The sequence below is a fragment of the Calonectris borealis genome, chromosome 18 (assembly GCF_964195595.1).
Source record: "Calonectris borealis chromosome 18, bCalBor7.hap1.2, whole genome shotgun sequence".
Classification (NCBI taxonomy): Eukaryota; Metazoa; Chordata; class Aves; order Procellariiformes; family Procellariidae; genus Calonectris; species Calonectris borealis.
The window spans coordinates 16340246-16360197 of record NC_134329.1 but is presented as its reverse complement, the minus strand read 5'-3'; the positions used below and the strand labels follow the sequence as shown (position 1 = coordinate 16360197).

Sequence of the window (19952 nt, the reverse complement as noted above, 5' to 3'; positions counted from 1 at the left end):
TGTCCATTTCTTTAATTGCTTGGAAGAGAAGGGGAAGGGCACATTCCCTCTCTTACCCCAGGAACTCTAGTCTCAAACCCAGACTATCACCTCTCGTCATAAACCGTCTGCCGTAACACTGCACTGCTGCTACGGTCCTCTGTGCCAGCTGGTGGACAGAGGCAGCAGAAACAACAAAAATGACCACACCAATGATTTCTGTAAAGTAACGGTTAATTGAATTCCTTCCCTCAGTGACATCTAACACAATACTAAATTCTGCATTAAAAACCTAGGAAATGTTGGACACCTACCAAAAAACACATTTCTTTTAATTTGTGATGAGCTGACAGATCTTAGATGGTATGGAGGTTACCAATCAGTAATGGCTTAAGAAACAAGCAGAAAAATTCCTGATGTTTAACATAAGGGCAATACTGGAATTTGCTGAAGTCAATGAGGGCACTCACATTTATCCAGCCAAGAGCTCAATGTTGGGCTGTAATTGTTATTGTGAAATCATACTGAGTCATCAAGCTGTCCAGGAGTACTTCATTGACAATATGTTGTCAGTGGAATAAAAAAAAAAAGAGAGAAAATAGCATTATTTCTATTTCTAAAAAATGTCTTCGCTATTAGAAATGCTTCATTAGCATAGCTTTACTTTTTAAACCTCCAAATAAGATAGCCAAGCCAGTGCTCTGCAGTCATCCCTAGCCTTCAGACAGAAAAAAGCACCTCCCCAAATGTATGGACAAAGCTGGAAAGAGAAGTATCGTATCTGTTGTAACGTCCCATGAAGTTGTGCATCTGTACACCTGCTTTACGCCATCCTTTGGCTGACTGCTTTCCTTTTTCTATCTGACTATTGCCCTTCTCCCCAGAGGTGGCAGGGTGTCAGGAATTGAGGGGATAGAGCTTGTCAAATGCTTGGGACATCTTTCAAAGGAAAGAACAAGAATTTAAAAGTGAAGTTGCACTTCACAGGCATCACTAGGATCTCACACGTGTTCCTTGGCTCCAGAATTACCGCAGTTGCGTTATCCTCCACCTAGCTACGAGCGGGATGAAAACTCACTTCAAAGTCTGCCAACGTGTCATCTTAATTATTTCACTCTAGGAACTTAATCCAGATTTTCCTGTGCAGGATATTAATTTGCTAGACAATATTAGGAAGTTGTGTTTTAACTCTGGATCACTTTGACAAAGTTCTAAAATGTGAAATTAATTAATGGGAACCCTTCCCCACATTTTAATTATTGCAGCGTCTGCATAGCAATCTGCCTAAATCTTGGAGCTATACCCCAGCCCTTAGCATCTTCTCCCTCAAGCCCCTTCATCCTAACTGCGAGCAGAACACTGCTCTTCACAGATGTTTAGTTTGCAGACTAGTAGTTTATAGCATCTTGCCTGACAGCAAAGCCATTTGTCATTACGATCAAGTTAATAGTTATTATTACTTAAATATGCTATAGTCATTTTGTGTTGATACACGGTATTAACCAGTTTCCATAGCTACAGTAGGCAGAACAATTCGAGACCTTAGGGTCTCCTGAGAGTTCAGAGCCAAGAGAAAACTACTCTTGAAAAGGTGATGGGATAGATAGGAAGAGATTGTGATGTACAGCATTAGATGTGCAGAGATAGTCAAGTATAGTTCACAGCTTTCAGAAAGGATGTTATCTGTTTGAGGTTCCATCTTCAAAAGCCTAAGCAATATTTACCTTGTTTCCCCTTGTTCATTAAAGTGTTCTATTCCCTGTCAGAAGTGATTTATGGACTCTGTTGTATCACTAAATCTCGTTACTGACTAACACTTCCTAGTACGGGGGATGAGAAGTCTTACCAGTAAAACACTGTACAGTAGCTACGCACCAAGGGGGGAATACCGTATTGGAGTATGTCTACGCTGCAGCCACTGTGCCTGCAATGTGTGTGGACGCTGATGACGTGTACCTCTGAAGCAGCAGAGCCAGCCAAGGATCGTCCATACCAGCCCGTGCTGTAGTTCCTCCGGTCGGTATCCAGCTAGCTCAGGACTGTCCACATAAAACGCAGTCACAGCTCAGCTGAGCACAGCTGTCCTTTCACTAAAGGACATCCATTAATGTTACCTATGTATTTTGAACTTAGTCACTGTAGGAGAATGTCCTGATAAAGGAAGCGTGTTTAAGAAAGATAATAAAAAATATATATAATGGAGTATGGAAATAATCAAAGAATGGAAGGAAAAGTAAGCTTTCATCCTTCAGGATATAAAGTAGCCACTTAAACTTCCTTGTCCTTTCTGTTCTGATCATTCCTCAACACGCTAGGTTATTTTACCTCCTTTTTCAAGCATTACTACAGCCACTGGCAGAATGAAGGTAGTGGGATGGATTGCAATTAATTCCCAATTCCATGCTTGTAAAAGTGTAATGTTTTTCATCCTTCATTATGATCTTTTAAGTCCAACAGACTGTAGGTAAGGGATTACTAGTCACGTAGTAAGACTCATTTGAAAACCACTGTAAGTGGATCCAATTACTATGTAACTAGGTTTTGACAACTATTCTTTCCACTGAATTAGAGAACAAAATGTATGCTGTGAATACTGAAAACGGAAAAATTAATTCCAAGATGGAAAGGACTATTAAACCATACTGTGTACATGACATGAAAAAACAGCCAACAGCCAGACTATATTAACTGTCACTAGGCGATCTTGACTGAAAGCACTGTTCGTTGCTATTCTGAACTTGGTGCAACCTGGAGCAAGGTGTCTGTTCACACGCTTATCGTTTAACAGCTGCCGACCTTAGTTTATTCTTTCACTGCAGTTACATCCTTGCTCTGGGGCCAGCAGGTACCACGCTCTCAGGAACGTGCATTATTCCACCAGCAGCACTGAGAGTTGGTCTACAAATTCTCTGCTTCCTCAGAGATTAATTTGCGTCTCAAACTATTGACTGTTCAAATGGAAAGCGTTGTAATCTGTTTCCCCAGAAGGCTTTTCTGCACCAACATAAAACTTGCCCTGCATATAAACAAAATCACTAGGATGACATTTTTCAAAAAGCAATTTCAAACACCAAAAAAAATGTTAAGAACTCCATGCATCTTTTAATACAGGTTTATTGTTAAGCTGAAACCTTGTTTGAACAGGTGTCAGCCCTGAGCAACTTCTGCTAAAGAACCAAAAAGACAGAAACAAAACAAAAACAACTCACAGAGTTGACTGCAGACTTTTAAGTGAAATACTGAAGGATGCCTCAACTACTGTAATTAAACTCACTCTGGAGGTTTATATACGCAGATGAAAAAAGACTCCCCTTTTCTGAGGAGGGATAGTCAGTATAGACTGTAGACACAAAGGCATGAGAACACCAGTCTCGCTCTGCTCCTGGAAGATCCACAATTATGAGCAATGCATCCACCTTATAATCTCAAATGAAACACAGGGGCCCGGGCAGCTATTCCTCATGGATGATTAGATTATAGCTTGCATGGGCACTGTAAGGAACACACTTTTTTTTTTCATAATTCTTCATGGGTAAAAGTAATGAACTTCAATCAGATACCTGCTCTCATGTTGAACAAGTACGTACTTTTCAATGTTGTGCTTTGAATTTAAGACACCTGGAAAGTCAGAGGCTTAGAAACGTCCACTGGGGTGACTCCTGTCAGATCTTTCTATTGCACTGGAACAATCTATGAAGTGAACATAACTAAATTCAAACTGTACACTTCAAGGTATTTCATTAATGAGGTGCAGTGCTCAGTCAAAAAGTTAATTGATTAGTCTTATTTCCATGACTGGAGTGGAAACACTGAAAGATAAGATGGGGAGGAGGAATCAGCTAAGCCTTTGAGTCACAAAAAGGCCTTATCCCTTTGGTGAGAAGTGTCAGATTAATCTTCATAAATGGTCATAATTACTTGTGCCTGGAGCTCAGCCAATTCATTCCAAATAAAAATTAAATTATACAAGCGATTGCATGTTCAGTCTCATCTCCAGAGTGTTAGAACCATCACAGCCCTACAGAAACATGCAGACATTTACTGTATGCTTGTAACAGGGTAAAAGATATTTGCCTAAATATTGAATAGGCTAACCTAGTATTTATTGATTATATTTTTCCTTAAATAATAGTTTCACTAAAGCTTGCCTACACAGACTGTCACAGCTACTGTTAGACACCTAGTTTCTTCGGTAATCTGCAGATTAGTCTCCATTCTTCATTAAACTCAGTTTTAACTATAAGCGGCAGACCCATATCAGATGGGAAATCTATGAATGCTGTTGAAAAATTTTAGATCTTGGGGAAAAAAATAGTGAAATTAATTAAGTTCACTTACTGGAAAAGGGATAAGCATACAGACACCAAAGCTGATGACATCTAACACCAGAAGCAACACTAGTCTTGGAGGTTCTGAGAATAGTACTAGTCCTTCAGAAGAAGGAATGCTTCTAAAAGCAAAATCTTCATAAATCTAGTAGAATACCACTTAGCGGGCACAACCCAGTTCTCTCCTGTGATTATATGTGCTTTGGAAATTAATGAAATAAACATGAAACACTACAAATTCATCCCCATATCAGAAGTCCGTGACTAAAACAGTATACATTCAAGACACAAATTATATGGTCCCTATATGTTCCTTATGCAGCTTATACCATCTTAATATTAGGTCTTTTTAGCTGGTTCTAAGTGGGATATTCCAGAAACATAGCATGTGGAGCTTTTAAGACAAAGTTAGAAAAGGAAACTAGCTTTTTCTCATGTGAGATGTTGCTTACTTATTTTCTTGAGTTATTCCAATTCTAAATCATACTAAGTAATGCAATAGCTGAAGCATCGCCACTGATGTATCTTGGCAAAGACAGGACAGCTTGCATACTGCCATATTATCTGACAAAACTAATGGAATGTCAGTGGACATTTAGGATTCCACTGTATATTTAGGAAATAAAGTCTAAAGAACAAAATATTTGTACTATAATTTTATTCACTTAGAAACAAAGGGTCAAAAGTCACAGCATGGAAGTTCATTTTATTTTGTAAACTCATTAAAAAGATGTCCATGTACAAAAGAAGGACATTTTAACGAAGTAACACACACGCAAAGGAAACTGTAAAAATTCAACACATAAAAAGTTGAGTTTTTATCTTCTTTCTGCATAATTCCTTGCATCTTCTGTGCCAGTCTGTGCACAATCTTAAGTACAATTGTTAGAATCATTCAAATTCAAGAGGCTGAACATAAAATCATTTGCTCTGCTATAGGAATGTGTTGCTGAAAGATACAAACCCTGTAGCATGTTAGCTCGAAGTAAGACACAAGACTGAAGGAACTGGCTGAAAGGCTTCTAAATTGTTATTGCGCATTCATCTTCTGAGAATTCAATCTCAGTTTTCTTTCTGCAAATATTTAGAATATTACTTAGGGAAGTAACAGCGTTAGACTGAACAGTGCTTTGTCAAAAGATGTATGTTTCCATATTGCCCGAATACATCTAATGTAGATTCAAAAATAAAAACATTTCTGAAGTAAAACCATTTCAGTCCCAACAAGTGTTTATTGTGCACCAAAACTTATAGCAGCTATATGACAAGCTACTGTGACATATAATGCAGTCTTCAGTATTGGATACTTTTGACTGCATGTTTGGACTTAAATCCTTGAGACGCTGCCAGTGAAAGGTCAATTATAAAATTACATTTCTTTTTGATCTGAGCTAATCTGCAGTTTAATTTGTCCCTGTTTCTCCCCCAAAAATGACTCTCAGGATTGAAAATTTATTCTTGTAACCACTACTTGAGGTTTCTGTAAAATGTTTTCCTTCCGGCGTCCTCAATGTAGGCTTGAGACTGTTGAGTGTTTCTCTAGATCCACTGCTCTTCACTAAGCAGAGTTTTTCAGTCAGGAACAATCCACGTCACTCGTTATACTCAATTTCCAAGTGTAAGTGTCCCAACTTTCAAGAGTTAAGTAAACATCTCACGATTAACAAAGAGCAACTTGAATGCCTAGAGTTAATACACTTCCAAGATTTGTGTTTGTCCTCCGCCAGGACGTAGTGCAAGAAATGAGCCCCGCCAACATAAGGCACTTACCTACGTTACACGAGAGGGGGCAGGGGCGAGAACTCTTGTAACATGCAAGTCTAGCAAGAGTCTCACCGGAGAAAACATAAGATGTCGCAGACTTAGGGTGCACTGCCACTTCATTGTGTGCTGCTGTAATAAAGTCTGCTCTGTTACAGATATCAGATCCTCCCATTGGCAGCCACTTCATTAATCTTCGATTTTTGATGATCATATTTCACAGAAACAATAAGGAAAAGCAAGAGGGTTGCTCCTTGGATAGCAGCCAGCAAAAAAAAATAATAGTTTAATTGGCAGCCATTAATATTACCTAGAGAGAATTGGGGAGGAAAAAAACATTAATAAACAATATACAAATAACAATGTCAATCCCTTCAAGCTTGAGTAGTGAGAGTTTCTGCAAAGCATGGGCAAAACCAAACCAACTCACATTTCCATCCGACAGCATAGTTTTATTTTTAATTACCCAGAACAAAAGATGGAACTTCTTCAGAAGATGCACACAGTACAAGGATTGCTTTCTTTTGTGCTTCAATGCCTTAAACCAAGTAATATCCCTGAAGAAACTGATATGCTGTTACTGCATGACTTCTTACTGTTTTTTGCTGGAATTGAAAACTTGCTGGAAGGTCCTCCTACCTCTGTAAGAACTTTGTGCAAACAAAGACTACACACATATAGTAGTGGGCATGCTTCATGAGAGTCAAAACAATTTTAAAAGGCTAATAGGCTAATAATCTTCCCTTCTTCCCCCTCCACCCCCTTTTTTTTGAAGTCTGGTTTCTATACTGCAAAATTGCAATGCTTTGCTGACTTCACATAAAACAGCTAAAAACATCAATGTGCATTTTCATATATGATTTACTTTACTCGTAATGTAAGTAATAGAGATCACTTATCAATTTTTGAGAAGACAACTCATTTCAAAAGAAAAAAAGAAAACATCCCTGTACTGTGGCCATTAAATGGACTTGAAAAAGAAATTTCTGCAAATAAAGCCCTGGACTATAAACTGTTCAGAAACAGCTCCCAATGAAATGCAGCATTCAGGATGGAAGCAAAGCTACACTCATACAGGCTAGCAACTCAAAGCCTGTACCATCCTCACTAGATGGGCTTTTAAGGAGCCTGGAGAATACGGTGAAGTGATAAGGCTTTAGTCAAGGAAAAAAAAGAAAATCTCTTATGTTTTACAGTTTAATTGAAACAGGTGAAAGTACGAATTTTTTGTACTATGTATACTAAAGAGTCCTCTCCCAGCAGCCTTTTCAGCCCTGCTTAATGCTATATGGTCACTCTGCATCTGGAGGCCTGTACCTCCCTTCTCTGCTAAGTCAAAGATAAAATACAAAGAATCAAAAAATGAATGCTATTAAGGAAAAAGTTTGGCAACTCTGTAGATACAAAGAAAGCAATTACTGAGATTTTGTCTCAGCCTTCTTTTGGAGCAAAGTTTAGAATTCATGAAACCATACGTGGTTTCTTTTTGGTTCAATTCACCTTTGACACTCCCGCAAAGTTGTTTAAATCAGTGATTTGTACCAGATTAAATAATGTTAAATTAAGGACGTTCATTGCTAAAACATTATTCCTCTATTAAGAAATGTGCACTAACTATTGCTGTACTTCCAAGAACAATATATTGTGGCTCATTTCCAACATGCCACATGAGCCACAGCCAATTGGACCATTATGATTATCAAGAAGGTTAGAGAGAGTAAAAATAGTGAAGTATACATCGATCCTAACAAGCTGTTCATGCAGCATGCCTATAAATGTTCAGATTAAATTACTTTAATTACTGAAACTTAAGATTCAATTAAATGAACTTATAATAAAATGTAATAAAATTAAACGGAGTCTTTCCTTGACATTTAAAATACAATATACATGTGAATCTCCATTTCAAGAGCAGACGTGTTTAAAGAGTAGTAATTATCGTTTATGACATGGGATATTAAACCCATGAAATCTCAGTTTTTGTCAGAGGAATAACAGTCATTTCAACGGCAGCAATCAACACTGAAGTGCCAGCAGAGAGTGAGCTTTCTCAGTAGATTTTGGAGGCAGTCAGTTACCTCAAATGATATCATGAGTTAGCATAAACAGCAGAAACTCGGTGCACGTGCTTATAGTTATTATACAGCATCTAATGAAAAATTCAGAAGTCATTCATAAAGACGACTCCTTACAACTTCTACCCTGGAAGACCTAACTAAATTTTAGATATGGATTTGGTAACTTTCCATAATGTTATAGCAATGAAAATTGAGTTATAAACAGTTACTGATATAAACCGTTAAAACAGTAGCTACTATGGATGCTACAAATCAAAAGCAGCCACTGAGTGCTTCAACCTTGAGCCAGATGTATAGCCGCTGAGAAGGCTCGACTGTGTATCGAGTCTTTGGACTAGGAAAGGTAGAAATACCCAGTTCAGACAGCTGTCCAAAGGACAATCCACTGAGCTGAGTAGCTTATTCAAAGCAGATGACCAATGAGTCATGAAAGGTAACATCTTCCAGTTTTAGCCAACTCTGGATATATTTAGCACAACCTGAATATTTTACAGAAAGAATATTAGGCACTGTCTTCTCTTAGCCTGCTTCAGAAAACAAAGGCAAGAGGCTAAAAAAGCACCATCAAATATCACATATATTAATTTGTATGAAATTATTATCCTCCTATTGAGCCCTTATCAACTGAATTATCTCTATATAGAATTGCAGAAAAAGATGCTCTTCTAATTTTGAAATTGACTGGGAAAAAAAGTCTCAATGTGATTAAATTTTCATTTGGTGAGGACACTTCCATAAAGTTAAGGCTACTGGTCATCTTTTGTAGTTTTTTAAAGAACAACATATAAACCAAAGATGACAACTTGTGGCATATGTACTGTTCCAGACAACATTACTTTTTGGTAGCATGCAAATCGATTTTAAATGGCAAATTCTCTCATACCAAATTTAAAGTAAGTTTAGGCTGCACTTTTAAGCCATGTATACACAGTAGGCCTAGCATAAGTTTTAGTAACTTTTCACGCTCCTTCTGTTGGAACTAATTAGCCCACTGATGATGGTATGATCTACTGAAATTCCCAAGGTGCCACCTACTGGTGCCAATAATTATTTTTAACTTCAATTGGCAATACAAAGCAGACAATACGTTGGACTTTTTTAAGAGTACAAATAACGAGCAGACAGAAATGCAAGATTAACTCATGGTAATTTCATTGAAGTCTCTTGAAACTAGGAAGCTGAATAATCACTAAGAGAGAGATGGGTACATTTTACTCTCCATAACCACAGAAAGTAATTTCAGTACTTTATACCAAATATATTCTTCTTCCACATATAATTTAAATATTTTTACTAAAATACAAAAATTTATAAGTCATTTCTAGTGATGAAATGCAATAACAGCTAGGCAGGTAATTGACAGGCTTTACAGAGGTAAAATACTACAAGCGTGTTTGCATGCTTTCATGAGGGCAATGTATCATTTTGCATAGTCACGTTACTTCATACTTACATGCAAGATGAAGCTTTGTCTTTAACAAAAGAGTAGACAAATTGATATTTTTTAAATAATAACTGTGCTAAGACTCAACAGTTCCACATGCTTGATGCTTAACTGCTTCTGAAGGAAGCCTTCTACTTTATAGACTATGAATACACTGAAAATAACCTACCAAAATCCGTGTGATTACTCATCCAGCCGATTTCTTTAATAGACACCAGTGCCAACAATCCAGAGCCAACAAATGATCCAATCCCCGAAAAGAAAAAAAACAGCCCCATAATAGCACTCTGCATAGATTTGGGAGCAGCTGAATATGCAAATTCTAGACCTGTATTAAAAGATAAAAAAAAATGCTATTGGAAGATCTAAGAAACAATAGTAGTTCATTCTAGTGTAGTGTTATAAAAGTTACAGATGTATACTACTTCTGGTATGTTAAAGACCTAAAACTAGCCTTGGATTTGAGGAGACAGGGAACTGAGGTAGTGAATCCCTATCAGTTCCCAGTTCTCTCTAATTGCTTTATGAACCCTGTTAAAGGTCATCAATTATCAACCCATTAAATGGACAACATTTGAGACACACACTTTGATCTTACTAATATTACATGTGTAAAATCAAGAAATGTTCTGAAGCAGCATATTCCTTTTTCTGTCTAAAATTACCCTCAAAGAAATTTATTAAACTAACTCTAACCTGGCAAGTTCCACGTTCCCCCTTTCACTTGTTTCTATATTGCCTATCTATCTGTTGTGCAGTATTTACAAAGCACACAGCATACCCTGCTGAGAACCAAGTACTTGGGAACTGAAGGTCACTCTTGCATTGACCATGAACATTCATTTCTCACAAACTCTGAATGTGCAGAAAGAGAAATTAATTGTAGCTGGAAAGGCAGTAATTAGTTTTAATTTAATTTTGATCTAGAATTCTCCAAGCTCATTGCTTGCTGGCCTATTCTTTTTAAGGCTTGTAGAAATGGGACTTCAACTTTAAACTATTCTTACTCAAATTTCAACCAATAAAACCAACAAAAACATACCAGTGACATAAATTTGAAAATCTGTGCAACTGAATTTTAGTACCAACAGAACAGACTGGGTTAGGCTCTGCCTTGCAAAGACTGATACCCATGATTAACTCTCCTTTTTAGAATAATACTCCTGTCAAAAATGAAATGGGATTATTCACAAGAGACAGGCAAATACATTCTTTGCAGAGCTTTTACTCTGACAGGTGAAATGCTTGTTTCAAAACAGTCTGCTTCATACTGAAAATTAATGCTACCTCATCTAACATTTTTCTTGGCAAAGAGAGCATTATAGACCTGAAAATGGCACAAATCTTATGTCTTGCATAATAAAGGTATGCTTTATTTTCACCATTACTGATATTTGACTTTCGCTACTCCAGACAGAGTTTAATAGAAATACACTGGCATTTCTTTTCAAGAAGAGGCTTAACACTTCAAGCCAGATAGGTCAATCTGCCTGTTGTGAGGGAGGAACTTTGTTCTTGTAAAAGAAACAGAACTATATGTTCTCACTGATCTAACAGCATTCTGCACTGCCACCTGAGAAATCTCTGATAGCCAACACACTGCTTCTCTTTTCCTTTGCAAAACATGTTAGAATGGGCCAACAGCAACCTGTCTGTGATTCTAGAAGGGAACTGAAACATTCTTCGTGCAACTCAGCTGTGTGGGTTCCTGTAAATTCAAACTGTAATGAAGAATCATTACAGAGATGGAGAGACATCTGCAAACGGAGAAGGGGGGGTGGGGGCAAAATTGTATTTATTTTGAGAATTAAAAACTCAATTTTTTTTTCTAGGCTTTACCACTAGTATAACAATTCAGATTTTTCAAGAAGTATTTATCTGGCCAATCTCACTTAAAGAAAAAAAAAGTAGATTACTCTCAGGATACAGTGGCTTGTTTTTTAACCTCTTGTTAAGTTATCATAGCTGCCATGAGTCTCCAGAGTATCAGTCACATTTTGGTCACCAGGCTTTTGTACATTCTATACAAGTTGAGCTCAAGTACATCACATGAAAGGATCTGCCCCATTTCTTCTCTTGTTCATTTTACAAATACACTGGATGCAAGTGTTACTGCTAGAAAAAGATCTTAAGACTCAAAACAAAAACCAAAATGCGTGTAACACTATGCACTTTTTGCAACAAAATAAGGCATGTTTCTGTACTTGAATAATACTTCCAGCAACCCTAATATTTAATCTGGCATAAAGAATATAAAATCTTTTCTTTGCCTTCAGAGATATTTTTGCCTACTGGCAGCCGTTGATAACAATTTCATGCTACCTCAAACAAGCAGTTTTGAAATTAAACCCTCTAGTTGGTGTTGTCATGTGAGATTACAATTCCCAGTTAAATAGGGCGCTTTAAGAGGATAGACAGAATAATACAAAAGATTAATGCAGTGTGTGTCATCTTTTTAAAGGTACCTGAAGTGTAACTAATGTGGCTTAATAAGAATATGCTTAGTTTTACAGTAAACAAAAAAAACCACTTTATGTTTCTGCTCTTACGATATTTAGTCCCTTTTTGTTCACAATAAACATTTCCAAATCACTATAGTTTTGTAATCATTAACACTTTGTGTATTTTAAAGCTGAGTTTCATAGCACAATAGATGCCTTCATCAACTTTTAGTATCAAATTGGTAAAGTATAGTCTATTAGGTCTTGAGAGGCCTTCTTAAAGATACTAAGAATTCAGTTTAGATAACAACCAGAAGGCAGGAAAAAAAGCTTTCTAAAACAAATCAAACGAAAGTGTAATACACAAAGCAATTGAGACCTGCATAGAATTTCTGGTTCAAAGAAAGAAAAGCATTTGCATTTTTCCTAACATTGACCAACAGTTTTTGAAGTTATAAAGCTGTTGGTACAGACCCAGCAAGTGCAGAACAGCAGGGTATTCACATAAGAATAGCGTAAGCCTTAAAGACTTTACTTCTCATGAAGAAGTCCACTAAAGCAGTTGAAAAAAACCAACCCTCAGTTTGGAGAGAATGCATTAAGTCCTTGACCCTTCCACAAGCTGCAGATAGGTTTGTTATTTTTTCCTTGTGAACACCTATAAACTAGTAACAGTGACTGACAGAGAAACAAGAATGTGTAAGAGGGAAGACATTTATTTATTTTTGCAGGAACATTTGCATTTCTGATAAGTCATCTGCTTAAATTCAGATTTAATTGGCACAATCTCTAAAGATGTAACTAAAGGTAAGTAATTCATTTCACTCTTTTGATAAAAATGTTAAATACAGCCTTAGTTTTAATAAGTGACTCAATTAAGCAAGACTTCCATCTTCAGATTTTTATGTGTTAGGATTTGTGATGGCTACTGGTCACACATCATGAAATGTACTGTAATATAGGACAGCAATGACAGATACATCCTCTAGCAAAGGATACCTATTGATTGCACCGCTAAAGCATACTTTCCGTTTCAAAACCTAAAGTGTTTAGCGTCTTGGGTCTTAGTGTGCTTTAAAGATAACAAACTCTCCCCACATCTTACTAGTTGTTTATTGAAGCAAATTAATTCAAGGACTTGCCTATACATCACTGGGGGGGAGAGGTGGTGGAAACCACATGAGGAACCAGGAATGGGACCCTTATCAGATATCAGACAATGACCTCAGACCTCCAGCCATTCGACCCTTACAGGTGCATCTACAATATTGACTGCTGCAGTACAAAAAGTGAAGAACTAGGATTTCAGCTGGTGCAATCCAGTAGGATCTTATGTCCAAATCTTGTGTTTACTGTCACAAGAGTTTGTGCTAGGTGCTGGTTTCCAGGTACATGCCGTGCACGCATACAGCTAACTGTTGGAGGACCCTGCATTCACGTTGCAAAAGCGACACTCCCAACAACAACCTGGTGTCAGACATCGACCTACCATCCACCAGGAAGGAAAGAGTACCCTAGTGGTGCATTTGAATGCATACCGCAAAACTACAAATACACACAAGACAAAGCCGTATCTAAAAAGAATTCCTCCAACATACTAAATAACTAAAGTAGCGTTTAATATGTGATGGATATGTCTAATTCTTCCAGTCACATGAAATCCCAGACCAGACAGCTGGAAGAAAAGCTTAGAGCAAATGAGCGGATCGAAAAAAAAACCCAAACCCTACATTTTCTTCTACTTGCCAAGCAATCCAACCACCTTGTTTTATTTCCTAACAACTGTGATGACAGTAGAACACATGTAACCAGAAACCCAGTGGAGCAGAAGTTCTCTGTTCCACTAACAGGGGAAGGCCATGGGGCTACCGCCAGCAAGATCTTACAGAATTAGAGAATCTCATTTTAACCCACTGTGCTTGCCCAGCATGAGGAATGAAAGTAACCTCCTACAGGGGAAATGAAACCAGGAAATTCTGTCATAAGGAATCGAAGAAAAAGAGCTATATGTAAGGCCAGTTTGAATGGATGACCTTCAAAGTTCAATATTCTGAAACAGTATTTCAACACATTAATAAGTACCTATAGTTAAGCAAATACTAAATGATTTTTAAATCAAGTCGCTGGAGGAGTTCCAATATATTACATCAGGTAGCTCTGGAATTCTATTTAAGTAGCATCAGAATAGCTACTTCTACGATTATGAAAGGTTTCTGTTACTGGTAACTAAGCATTGCTCCCAAGCACTAGATATGTAAACACTGTGCTAAGAGATTCACAATAGCATTTCACTTGTTTAATCATAGTAAACCAGTGTTAGGCATACCACAGTGACAACAGATAAATTGCCTGTGCTTTCTTCCTGCTAATGAGCCCTGCATGTATATGAAACAGACCAGAAAATAAGATTTTATAGTCCTATTCACCCCCTCCTCCCACTTCACTTTCAGCTTAAAAATCAGTATGATCACACAGCTGTCCACTACATCACACAGAACAGTATTAAGAAATTTAAGATCTCTTGCATTTGTTCAAGAAAGGCAAGATTTGAACAGTGTTTCAGTTTGCCTAGTATTACATTGAAGTACTAACAACTATAGAAAAACTGATCTCTAAATAAAGCAGATAAAACTGTATAAAAAATAGCTACTTCATTATTAATATTCACAAAAAACCTAGTTTAGATTGAGTGTCACATAACTTTTCTTATTTCAGAGGTATAAAAACTCAAATAACGTGAATTTAAACTGGTGATAAATCTTTCTAAAGATGGTTTATTTCTTCCTTTTTCCCTCAGAAAGGTGTTTGCACTTACTAATTGACTTTCTAAACTGTGAGCTCAGTTTTTAAGCCAAAAGAATTACAAAGCACAAATTTTATTTGCAACACAAAGGAAGATTCAGAGGAAACAATACTGCATTAAAACTATTCTTTAAAATACAATATTGAAAGAGTATATTGTTTTCCATTAGGGCTTGCAAATATCCAATGCTAACTGGATGACATGCAAATATTTAAATGTTGGTCTGCTTGAAATTCTGTCTTGAAAACATATTCTTATATAGCCAGTTTTCAAATGTGAAAGACAACTGTGTCTTTGCCACCTACATTAAGTTATATTGTATAGTACTGTATTTGGGAACATTAGAGCTTATTTATAATGATTTGAGAAGTAAATATTTCTTTTCTAAGAATCCATCATTTATGATAGACATGAAAGCAGATTTAAAACACACACAAACTCTTACCTGCTATACTTGCAAATATTTCACTGAATCCAATCAGCACATATTGAGGAATCTGCCACCATATTGGCAAATCTGCAGCATAGTATGTAACATTTCCAATTGTCTGATTAATTGTTTTAACCTTTACAACTTTCAGTCTGTTGCTTTCCAGAATTCCTGTATGGAGCGGGGGGGAAAAAAGATTGTCCTAAGATGCAAACACTGTTTCTTCATATTAAGAATTAAATTAGGATTCAGTCCTGCATTGCAATTACAAATTATAAAATAGGAATATGCATCTCCTTATTTCCTAACATTAGCATTTCCTAACATAAGCATTTCAGACTTTTGCTATTGTTATTTCAAGACAGTTCTTCTGCCATAGAATTAGTGATTATATTCTTATTCAGTTACATTATACAAATACTTAACCCTTTTCCAGATGGATTTGCTGAGAGCTTTCTCATACAAACTATATTGGTTTTTTTTAAAGACAATCTCATTTTCACAAACTACTACTTTGCAGTGTTGAACCACTGCATCTGCCACCATTGTGTTAATAAAATAGAAACCATTTTGCTTATCGAAATGCCTACACTAGTCCTGTGGAACTATGAAAACCCTCTATGAATATGATCATGACATTTATATGACACTTTTCATCCCAAGAGATCCAAAAGCTCATTAGAGCTTGATTTACAAGCAATACACTGCATAGAAAGCACTTCATGTAGAATGAAAATGGCCATGATAGTGTAAAATACAACAATTTTTAGCTTGCTCAACACAACAAGTTAGAGTAGAAAGTGAATATCAAATAATGCTGAATATCAAATAATGTTTTTGTTGAAGTTGCCCAGATAAAAGGATTTGCCTCACCATTACACAAAATGCACAGAATAGCTCAAAGTTAATAAAACTCCCTGTTTCACCAGAAAGGATGTCTATATCCTTGGAAGTAAGGTGGATTTATTCACCATTCAGAGGAGCAAGGCTGAGTCTATGATATTACTTCCTATAATACGTGTTACAAACACATGGCCTCCCATTTAGAGCCTGTCAGTTTCGGTCTCTTTCTACTTATTGAGCCAACATCTGACCTCATCTTGGGGCACAAAATATCACTCCTGTTACAAAAAAAATTATACAAGGCTTAGATATCAAGGCGATGCTTCATGCATGTCATACCATGTACAAGTGATTATGTCTACTTCCTCACTTCTAGCTTTTTCTTTCCTAGAGGCAGCCAAAGGATGGCATGGACATTTAATATGATGTTGACTGAAGTTATTGACAGCACTTTTCATATAAACAAGCACAAGCAATTTCTAATACACAATATAATATCTGTTCTCCTGTTTCTTCCCAAATCTGTGACATACAAACCTTGAGGGGGCCAACCACATCACCATCTCTCTGCTAAGCGACAGTGTTCCAAGGGAAATGACTGATGTTTGCCAAAACCACCTCATACCATGACAGTTTCTTATTAGTCCTGGTCATGGCAAGAGACCCAGGCTGGGAAGAAAGCATGAGGAAAGCTCCCTGTAGTCCGTATATATAGTCTGTAGGTGAGGCCATAACTAAACAAGTAGTTCTAGAACTCACACACTTCAGAATAACATTGTATTGCATCATTGTAGGGAGTTAGAGCCAGAGCTCTGAAAATGAGACTAAGGGAGCATGCATTAACAAGTGACTTACAAAGTACTTCGAAAAGGATGGAAAGCTGCATTTGTATAACCATGTTTATTCATTCATAGCAGTTCAGAATCTATTAAAGTACGAAATCTCGCAACAGCTCTATAGTCTAATCTTCTGAGACACAAGAGTTGTAGTTCAGAATTACTCATGTTTGTTTAAATACTACCTTGAGGCCCCAAAATGTTTCTTAAAAAGAGTGTTTTCCTTAATAACATTTGTTTTTGAGGTAAAGACTGTTCTGAACGTAGTACCTCTTAGTGCCAGGCCACCACATTTTCTCTACCTTCCTCACTTCTTTTTAGGTGACCACTTACCCATCTTAAGTATCTTTCTTTAGCTCTTCAGCCACCTCAGTGCCCTCTGAACTATGAAGAGCTGATGTAATTAAAATAAAGCTGGATTTCTTGATGGTTTGGTTTTAATATAGCTGACAAACATTTTAGAGTGGAACTTAATTAAAATGTAAACAAAGCAGTACAGTCAGCTAAGAACTCAGACATAATTTCATTCATATACATTCAACACAAAATTATTGCACCTCACAACATCTAGTGATCCTTAATGTGTTTGATACTCTTCACAACATAAGCAGATTTAGGAGGCATTTAGCCACATAGGAACATAACTACCATATACCAAACTTGGCCATAAATTTATCTTCAAAGCCGAGTACTTCAGAATCTAGAATCTATTGATTCTTTCTTAGACTTTGATAGACAAACTTCAAGCTTAATCTTTAAGTTTTAGTAGTTAAAAGAATCTTAAGTTCTTGCTATAATTGTTTAAACTCTATAAATGAAGTAGATTTTCCAGTTGAATAATCTTAAGTACTGCTGCTCAGAATTTATGATAAAATGCATGAAGCACAGCAGATGTTCATTAAATCTAATCAGTTGTATTCTCACACAGTTTATAAGATATCTAAAATAACCTAAACAATCTAATAGGCAGCCTAAGTCATGTCCAGAACTAATGCCAGTTAGATAAGTAAGTTAAAATGGACATATGGCACAAACAAATCATTAAGATACTTCCAAGATTGGAAGTTAAGATATTAACATCTTCATACATTTAAGATTTTAATCAGTATCTCTCTCTAAGGCAGAAATGGTTGGAAGTAATGTTGTATTTTAAGAATATTAAAATATGGCTTCTATAAATATCATTTAATGAGAAAATAAAAATTTTATGAAACATATATACCAACAGAAGCTTTCCCCCCAGCTAGAAATAAACAGAGTTTCCTATGCCCCAAATTTGTCACAATTGAAGCTCTTAAATTCATGTTGTGATGAAGAGATGTTAAGTTACTCCAAAAGGTTAAACTTTCCAACCAGACTGCAGATAACCACCCAAAGAATTCACCTTCTCATTTTCTACTGTGGAAGAGTTAGGGGAGAATCAAACCAACAAAAGCATGCGTTACATTTGTAGGTGAATAGAAAACAAGAAGGCATTTGAAATTTTTAAGAATTCTGCTATATGAAACCATTCCCCAACTCAGCTATCATAGCTCAATACGCTTTTTTCCCCCAGTACTAACAAGACAGATATTGCTGGTTTTGAATTCACTTATATGGGAGCCAGCAGGTTCTATTTAAAGAGCTGACATTTAACTGTTTTACATCATCTTCTTTTGCTGGTAGCAGTGTCCTAAGTAACATGGAGTAAGAGAAACATTCCTATTTTAAGTTTAAATTACTTTGCTTTAAGAACTTTACTTGCCCACATACAAAGTGACCTTGGCCTAATAAGGTAATTATCTCTCTCGTTGAGAGAAATCTTAATAGCCGTATAAAGTGTCCCTCTCTCTAAAATATAGGAGATTACAAGTGCTGAAATTAATTTATTTAATGCTATAATGCTTTATCAATATGTTCATTACAGCGATACTAGGTGAAGGCTATAGGTTCTATGAAGCATTGCTCAGAGATGTTCAGTTCCACATCAGCAGTGCTTAACTACTTTAAATCATCTCAAAAGCAGCTGATTTATGGTTCGAACAGTTGCTGTCTTTTTCCTTTCATGCTAAGGCTAAGCTATTTTACACTACAGTAATTCCCAAACATTAGGGAACATTAAGGTAGGGGAGAAAAAAAACCTAAGTGGGAGGAAACTCTTGTTCAGCCATAACCTAACTTTATTATTTCAGATAAAGGGAAAGGATTTTAGGTAAAATTTCACTTTTTTACTACTTGGAAGTCAGACCCTATGAAGGAACATACTTATTTCTGAACTAATGTGTTTTTCAGGATAAATAAATTTTCAACTTCAAGATAAATGGTTAATAAATCAGATAACATGGACCTCCACAATACCATAAAGTTTATTTTAGGAGGACTAACAGTCTTATATCCAAATGCTGGATACTTTGTTCAGGGAACCCAAACCCTGATCATGAAGCTAAGGCATTTGTTGAGAAAGTATGGTCAGAAAACAAATAGTTCTCCTCTACCAAGCCTACTAGAAAGTAACACTGTATGTGAAAACCTTAACTAACAAGTTGGTTTTAAAAGGTATGCTTGAAGTCTATTTCAGGCAGGAAAAATGGTCCAATTTTATCGCAAACGTTCAAAACAGTTTAGTAAGTTTTTGGATAAAATCTCTTTCATTGTGGGAAATGCATCCATGCAGTTGCATTCTAACTATTCCATGAAAAAAACTTCTGAATGATCTTGAATTAAAGATTCACAAAGGCTTTTTAAAAATGTTGTTGCAAGTAGCTGAATAAATAGCTATGTAAGTAGATCTCAAAGTTGTTTTCTTACCTGCAGCAAACGCAGAACACATTACAAAGAACATTCCAACTGCAATCCTCTTCAGTGAGGATGGGAGCAAGCCATTCCTCTTTAAAATGGGGTCCACCAATTTGTCTTTTAAGGGTATTAGGATCAGAATAAGCACTGCATCAAACATAGTCAACCAGGCTGCTGGAAACTGAAAGGACAGATGACTTAAATTAGCAATTTCATACTTAAGGGTTGATTTTT

The 19952-nt window shown here is 36.5% G+C and overlaps 1 protein-coding gene across 2 annotated transcripts in view; it reads right to left on the bottom strand.

Moving 5' to 3' along the window:
• Positions 1-4993: 4993 nt before the first annotated feature.
• Positions 4994-19952, bottom strand: part of SLC15A4 (solute carrier family 15 member 4) — a 28578-nt gene continuing 13619 nt past the window's right edge. Inside the window, exons 5-8 of one of the 2 annotated variants that reach the window (XM_075168144.1) lie at positions 19731-19899; positions 15280-15435; positions 9760-9918; positions 4994-6378 (exon numbers count right to left, since the gene is read on the bottom strand). In XM_075168144.1, coding sequence (XP_075024245.1) covers positions 6230-6378; positions 9760-9918; positions 15280-15435; positions 19731-19899 — 633 coding nt within the window. In that variant the 3' untranslated portion in view covers positions 4994-6229. The remainder of the gene's footprint in view (positions 6379-9759; positions 9919-15279; positions 15436-19730; positions 19900-19952) is intronic. The other variant, XM_075168145.1, reaches the window with a different exon arrangement.